Source organism: Octodon degus, unplaced genomic scaffold, assembly GCF_000260255.1.
Source record: "Octodon degus isolate 3935 unplaced genomic scaffold, OctDeg1.0 scaffold00123, whole genome shotgun sequence".
In the NCBI taxonomy this organism is placed as follows: domain Eukaryota; kingdom Metazoa; phylum Chordata; class Mammalia; order Rodentia; family Octodontidae; genus Octodon; species Octodon degus.
In genome coordinates, this window is record NW_004524699.1 from 6,509,090 (window position 1) to 6,516,873 (window position 7,784).

The 7,784-nt window shown below is 50.9% G+C and overlaps 1 protein-coding gene across 1 annotated transcript in view; it reads right to left on the reverse strand.

Annotated features, from left to right (window-relative positions):
• Nup188 (nucleoporin 188) overlaps positions 1 to 7,784 on the reverse strand; it is a 57,759-nt gene that overhangs the window by 6,251 nt on the left and 43,724 nt on the right. Inside the window, exons 23-30 of the mRNA XM_004640471.2 lie at positions 7,552 to 7,680; positions 7,098 to 7,237; positions 5,721 to 5,827; positions 4,055 to 4,261; positions 3,800 to 3,969; positions 2,633 to 2,702; positions 2,212 to 2,279; positions 1,616 to 1,811 (exon numbers count right to left, since the gene is read on the reverse strand). Of these exons, the coding sequence (XP_004640528.1) occupies positions 1,616 to 1,811; positions 2,212 to 2,279; positions 2,633 to 2,702; positions 3,800 to 3,969; positions 4,055 to 4,261; positions 5,721 to 5,827; positions 7,098 to 7,237; positions 7,552 to 7,680 (1,087 nt within the window). The remainder of the gene's footprint in view (positions 1 to 1,615; positions 1,812 to 2,211; positions 2,280 to 2,632; positions 2,703 to 3,799; positions 3,970 to 4,054; positions 4,262 to 5,720; positions 5,828 to 7,097; positions 7,238 to 7,551; positions 7,681 to 7,784) is intronic.

Consider the following 7,784-nt stretch of genomic DNA (forward strand, 5'->3'; position numbering starts at 1 on the left):
GGGCTGGCTGGCATGTGGTGCTGGGGGATTGAACCGCGGTCACTGTGCTTTGCTGAGCTTGTTCTAAGTAGGTGCTTTAGACCACTGAGCCATTTCACCAGCCCCATCTACCAGTTATTGAAAAGCCACTGTCTCCATGATTAAAAACAGGGCTTGGGGTCCCACTGGTTTTCAGGTTCGTCTGCTCTGCGAGCCCATCCTTCCAAGCTGTCCAGTGCCCAGGACGCAGCAGGCCCCCGCTCCTACACAGCCCGCAGGCCCACAGATCTGTGCCCCCCTTCTGGGCGTGGCACCCACAGACCTAGCTGCCCAGACACCTTTCCCCCAAGGACTTCAGCTGGAAGGCTCCTCTTCCACACGCAGTCCTGGCTGGGGCGGCCTCCTCAGAGATGGTCTGACTTCTTCCACCTCATGTGCTCAGCCCCACAGGAGAGACCCCGTTTCCTTCACAGCCAAGTACCACAGTGTGTCCCTCCGCTTATCACCTGGGAACTTGTTTTCATTTTACTTCCCTCATGATTTGCTCTCCATGAGATCAAAGCACTTACGTGTCTCACTGCTCTACAGATGATGCCAAGCACACAACAAGCACCCAACAGTCAACAAACACTGAATGAATGAACAGCATCCTAAAGGGACCGGGAAAGGCAGGATTTTCAGAGCTACCACTCTGACCTGCTGCCTGATGAGGAGAGTCTAACAAGCAGGGGGCACAGACGTTACACCCGGCAGCCCATCACTCCCGAAGGTAGCCCAGCCTTGTGGGTCAGCTGGAGTCTCAGAGCTCCTGGAACAAGGACAGTGGTCTGGCTGGGAACAGCCACAGAGATTAAGACGCAAGAACAAGGAGGCACCAAGTTCACGCTGCTAATGAAGTTAAGCTATGCACCTGAGTTACTTAGGGAAGAACAGCCCCACACCAAATGCTTTTGGCACGCAGGATGCCAAGCTCGCTGAAAATTCTTCCCAGACATCAGCCCTGGGCAAAAAGGCAGAGCCTGGCTAGAGCTCTAGCTCCACGCTGGCAAATGCAATTCCAGCTCTAGCCAGGCGGCCTGCTGCTCTTGCAGCTGCATCTGCTCCCTGTGGGCAGTCTCGGCTCTCGCACACGGCAGCCCTGGGCACACAGCACCAGGGTGGGGACACATCTGTAGACCAGGCACGTGAGGAGGGGGGGCGCCGCACAGAGCAAGCCAGGCCCAAAGGAGCCACAGGAGGCCTTCAGAAATGTCTAGAGGCACTTTCCTCAGGATAGGGGATTGAACCCAGGGCAGGCACATGCTGGGCAAGCACTCGACCACAGAGCTGTAGTCTTAGTCCTTTATACTTTTCACTTTGCGACAGGGCCTCACTAAGTGGCCTGGGGTGACCTCAAACTTACGAGCCTTCTACCTCAGCCTTCTGAGGAGCGGGATCACCAGCACGTGCCGAGGGTCCTGGCTAAAGGCTTGGAACTACTTTCCATCACTCTCTGCCACCCCTTGTGCATGCCAATCTCAGCCTGCATCAGTTCCACACTGGCCCTCAGGGACAAACTCCCAAGAGATGATGTCCACTCGAGCTACAGCACATCACTGCCAAGTACCCAAGAGAAATTCACCGAGGTGGCTCTTACATGGCTGGTGGCAATGATGAGAAGCATCCTCCAGGCGGAGACAAGCATCTGATACTCTGCCAGCGACGTGCAGCTGCTGCCCTCTGTCTCCGCCATGTGCACTGCCAGGGACTTGACGTACTCTGACCAGTAGGCAAAGCGCTTCTCGCTGGCAAATTTCTTAAGTGTGTCTTTTAATGACTGATCTAATGAACCCCTACAGTGTCAAGAAAACATAACCCTCAGGTTATACAAGCCAGGGGGAAGTGATGGGCACTGACCCTTGGTGAGGCAGAGAAAACCACCTCACATGGGCTTAGGGCAGGCGGCTCCAGGTCACCTCCGAGGTCTGGGCTCAGACTTCTTGCTCAACACAGTGAGTCAGGCTGAGGCCCTTCCAGGACTCTTCCTCCATAAAATCCTGTTCACAAGGAGTTAACTTCCCAGTAATTCTTTCTGACAATTGTGATTACTGTCCATGGTCCAGTCAGGCCAGCTCTCTGGCCTCCATAATGATTCCAACCCAGATCTTTCCTCTGCTCTGGCTCCCACGCCAGCACCCTGCTGGGCTGCACCTCCCTCCCCTGAATTCCAGTCTCCACAGGGCCAGGACTCACTGAACTACATAGTGTATCTCCAGGCAAACGATCTTCATGATGAGAGCGCAGGTCTCCAGGAGGCTGGGCTGGGATGGGAGGGCAGAGCACACACCAGTCACTCCAGGGAACTTCTTCCCGAATGTCCCCCACTCTGACAGCAGCAGCCAGCACTTTCCACAGACAGTAAAGGGGTGCAGGCGTGCAAGAGTAGAAGCATCAGGTCCACGCCGCCCACAAGCCAGTGGAGGAGAGCACAGAGCCACCCTCCTGGAGCGGGGCAAGCCCTGCCCTCCCAGAGAGGGCTGGCAGAGCAGAGCTGACTGATGAAGAATCTGCATTCCATGGCTTCTGAGCAAGGTATCGCTCCCCCACTCGCCTCACACCCCAGCCCTTCTGCCTAGGAACTTGCAGCCACAGGCCTACCCCCTAGACAGCTCACCTCGGATGTCTCTGAGGGAGGAGAAAGGGTTCCAAACAGTGGACTGGTTAAATTCTCCCAAAACTTGGGTCTAGAATGAGAACACAGGATGCAAATCATAGTTTCCCTCTCCCATAATCCTTTTCTCTTCTCTCTAGAACTTTTTTTTTTTTTTGGTGGGACCGGGGATTGAACTCAGGCCCTATTCTCCTGAGCCATCTCCCCCCCCCCCCCCCCCCCTTTTTTTTTTTTTTTTTTTTTGAGATAGGGTCTTGCTCATCCCTGGACTCACTATGTAGTCCAAGCCTGCCTTGAACTCACAACAATCCTCCTGCTTCAGCCTCCTGAGTGCTTGGACTATAGGCATGCACTACTACGCCTGGTTCCAGCACCTCTTTATGGCTTTAGGTGTTTTTCTTATGCAGAGGGAATCCACTCAGGGGCACTCTAACACTGAGCTCCATCCTGAGCCCCTCTTACTATTTTTACTGTGAGACAGGATTTTGCTAAACTGTTCAGGCAACGCTTGAACTTGCGAGCCTCCTGAGGAGCCAGGGCACTACTGTGCCAGGTAATAAAAATCACTACATACTTCGCAAAGAAGTGTGCAACCAGACAGGCTTCACGCCGAGCTTTTTAAACATTCCTACCCTTTGCGCCACAGGATCAGGGAGGACAAGGTGTTTCACTCTTTCTGAGGGCCTGAGCAAGCCACCCTTATCTGATCCTATTTGTCAAACACAATGGATTTTTATGGGGTTAACAGAGGGCAGAAACCTGAAAGTCACTGAGCCTTAGAAAACAACACCTGCGCCTGCGCACGGCAATTTAGGTATTCAAAAGCCCAAGAGGCCAGCGAGATAGCTCAGCAGGCTGCACAGTGCTTAGGCAAGTGCAGGGACTGGGGTTCTAGCCCCTAGCGCCACGTGCCGCCCCCGCCCCCAGGCATGCTGAGCCAGCCAGAGACTAGGTGTGGTGCCGCACACCGGTAACCCCAGTGCTGGAATACAGGAGGATAACTATGAGTCTGAGCTGTATAAATAAAACGCCCAAGACCCCTGTACTGAGCCAGGCATGGAGCACTCTTTATGCATGTCCCCAGTAAACAAAGTCACAGCCTCTATGACGTGACCTCCTGGTGCTTCCCTTAGAAGATGAGGATGGCAAAACTCTTGAGGGCAGGCTTACTTGGTTCTGAGGACCAGCATGGCGCTATCTCGCCGATCCTGCCATAGAGCATGCAGGAAAGCAATGGCTGCCCGGTGCAGCAGGGGTGGGCACCAGTACCGATCCGGCTCCTGGGGCTCGATCAGCTCCAGCACAGCGTGGAGACAGCTCCATTCCCCGAGGCTGAACTCCTGCAAGAGGGAGCTGCGTTCAGAGCCACTCTGGGAGCTGCACCTTCCAGGAAGCCAGGCTCAGTTCCTCTAAGTGCAGGCTCACCTTGGCACTGTCACTGCCATCCTTTACCTCCAGATTCAAAAAGAGCTCGATGAGGCCCGGCTGAGTCTCCACCGCGACCGTGAGGAACTCCAAAATCATCACTTTGATACGCATATCCTCAATCTTGCTCTGCAGGCGGGTCAGGAAGGCATCACGGATGGCAGCCGCATCACTGCCCAGGCACGCATACACTGACATGGGGGCCACCTGTGCAAGACCGAGAAGGGGGCTCAGAGCTGTGTGCCAACCTCCTCGAAGGGTACTTGGCATCTCCAGAAAGCGACAGAAAGAGAAACACTGGCCATACAAGTTTAGGGTGAGCACAAAGCTTACCAGAGACCCGTTAAATATAAAATGATACTCAGTCCCTCTCTTGGCTATCTAAAGTAAAAAAAACCATTTTTGCCTATTAAATTGTCAAAGACTGTAATACTGACAAAGCCACCGTGCAAGGCTATAAGACTCAGCATTAGGAGTACAAACCACCGTACACTAGTCACTTCTCAGCACGGACAGCAGAATTCTAACCTGGTAAAGAACAGATGCAGGAGGCCAAGGAGATGGCTCAGTAGAATAAGCGCTTGCTTGGCAAGTGCAAGGGCATGAGTTCAATCCCCAGTTCTGCCAACCCCCCCCCCAAACAACAACAACAACAACAACAACAAAAAAGCCCCACAGATGCAGTATTGGGTATGGTGGCATACTCAGGAGGCTGAGGCAGGAGGAGCTTGGCCAGCTTGTATTACTTAAGTGAGCTCAAGACCAGTCTACACTACAAGAGCCTGTCTCACAAACAAGAGAACAGATACAGACACCTTTACTTGGGCTAGCCAGATAGCTTAGCACAGATACAGGGATTGGGGTTCGATCCCTGGTGTGGTGGCCCCACCCCGGCGCTGAGACAGCTTCTAAGACTGAGCATGGTGGCAAGCACCTGCAATCCCAGCACTTGGGAGGCTGAAAATATAAGTCTGGTACGTGTAGTGAGATCCTGTAGACCCTGTACTAAATACATTAAAAAACAGAACAAAACAAAACAAAACAAAACAAAACAAAAAACCCTTTATTTAATACATATAGAAAGAAAGAAAACACTAATAGCTGAGCCAACCTGACCTGCTCACAGCAATTCTTTCTGGTACTGGGAACTGAAACTTGGACCTTACCTTGCCAGGCAGGTGCTATGCTGCTGAGCTGTATCCCGGCCCAGTAACTCTTGTAGTTAGGGGCTTACAAGCATTTTAAGTTCCTCCTCTTTGTTCTTGGTGGTTCTGGGGATTGAACCTCAGGAGCAATGAACTACTTTCCTAGGCCTTCATTGCTAAATTGCCCAGGCTGGCCTTGAATTTGTAATGCTCCTGCCTCAGCCTCCACAGTAGCTGGGATTATAGGCATGCACCACCATGACTGACTGGGACCTTTACTTTCTATGCTATGTTTGTCTGTAACATTAAATATTTTACAGTGAGCACAGATGTCTCTTGCAATTAGGAAAATACCACCATATAAACACATTTGTGTGTGTGTGTGTGTGTGTGTGTGTGGTATGTGTATGGCTATGTTCCTTCAAGTCCAAGTTAACCATCTGCTTTTCGTGCAAGAGAACAAGACAGATCTGAAGTCATAATTCCTTGTCCTAGGGCACAGTCAGGTACGTGGATCCTACCGTGGCGAGGCGTTTCAGCAGCTGGATGGCAAGCCGGGGCAAGGCGGGGTCATGCTTGTGGTAGATGTACTTGGCGAGAACAGCAATGAGGTTGTTGCCATGGGCACCTGAAGAACCACAGGAAAGAGGCAGGCACCAGGGTGCCTCATCTAAGCCCTTGAAGAGGCTGATGTTCTTTTTTTTTTTTTTTGTGGAACCGGGGATTGAACTCAGCCTTTTGCACTTGCCAGGGAAGTGTTTATTCTACTGAGCCATCTCCCCGGCCGAGGCTGATGTTCTTAAAGACTCATAACTGGGGAACTCTGGCTGCAAGTTTTTGTTCTCTTTTTCAGAAGCAAAGAGGTAAACGGTTCAATCCAATTCAGTAATGGCTAACATAAATACCCTGAAGAAGACTGTTTTGGCCAGGCATGGTGATGCATACCTGTAATCTCAGCACTGGGGAGCCTGAGGCAGGATAATCACCATGAGTCTGAGGCCAGCCTGGATTACACAGTGAGTTCAAAACCAGTCTCACTAAATTGCCTTGAACTCTTGATCTTCCCATCTCATTCACTCTTGTGGCCGGGACCACATGGCTATGCTACCAGGACTGTCCGAAAACAGGCAGTTTTAATGAACAGGTTAGAAGAAAGGCATTGTGTCGCAATGCAAGAAAATCCTAAAGCTCCACCCCCCATATTATATGGCTACAAGGAGTTTTAGACATGACTAAAACACATGCTGAAAATGAGACTAGGTCACAGAAACACAAACACACACACACACACACACACACACACACACACACAAAATAATAAGGGCCAGGATTTAAAAGGTACCAGAGACCTTTGGTTTTCTAAGCTTTACCTGTTGCTCTTTGTTTGTCTTCACTGTACTCTTACAAAGTGGATACTACTATCCCTATAGCAGAAACGAGGCAGTTGTGTACTTACAAGTGCACGTACGTGGTACAGAGGATTGAGCCCAGGACTAAGATACAATCTCAACCTCTCCAAACCACCTTCGTTTAAGACAGCCATCTTCCTATGTCACACAGGAGGGGCCTAAACCTTCAATCCTCCCACCTCAGCTTCCCAGCTCAGAAGGTGTATTTAATAATACACCCAAAATCGCACAGCTGCCTGGAGCCTAAATGTGGATTGAGCAAGTCTGACTCTGAGCCTGCAACCTTAACTATTGCTCTGTATCAATAAGAAGCATAAAGAGGATGATCTTGTGCTCTCACTTTCAAGTTAGGAAAGGAGCTGGTGGCATTCCCAATTTTCCTTAACAGACTTCATTAAAAAAAAAAAAAAAAAAAGTTGATCCTCAAAAACAGAGCTTAAAATATAGGTTTATGGGCAAAAATGCTGCTGCCTGAAAAGAAATACATACCGTGTTGGGTGAGAGCTTGTTCCAGGGGGGACACCACATTAGAAAGAGGTTTCAGCCGGATGACATTGTTTGTGACAGAGAATGCCAGTTTAACAGTCTTGATCAGTAGCTGACCCTGGCCCTGGCCCTCTAAGCCATCACTAGAATGGAAACCAAAGTTGATTCAGATAACATGACTTCCCTCATCATGTATGTGCTCTCCTGAACTAGGTTCCAACAAAAATCCCAGAGCTCCACAGCTTGTGTGAGAGGCCCCTAGTCCCAACTGGAGAGAGGAAGAGGAATCAAGTCCCCACGTTATAGCCCAACTGCACAGCAGCCACTCAACGGATACAAGGGCGACATGCTGGGGAGAGCAAAGCAGTTTTTAAAAAACTACTGCGAGTTAATGTAAACTGGGTTCCTTAGAAGCAGGCACAACGGAGATGAGGAGAAGGTGGATAGAGAGTCCCACCTTCGGGGCTGAGAGGCCATCACCATGTCGATGTTGTCCACGCCAATGCCCATGATGTTGGTAACTGTCTGCCCCGCTTCTGTGTACGCCAGACTGCAGATGCAGAGAGACTGCAGACTCGGGGTGTGACTGGAAGACAGGAGCACTGGGTCACTACCGGAAGAGCCAAGCTCACCATTGGAAGGGAAGGATCCAGCTGGGCCAGGGTAACAAACCTAACCAAATCCACACTG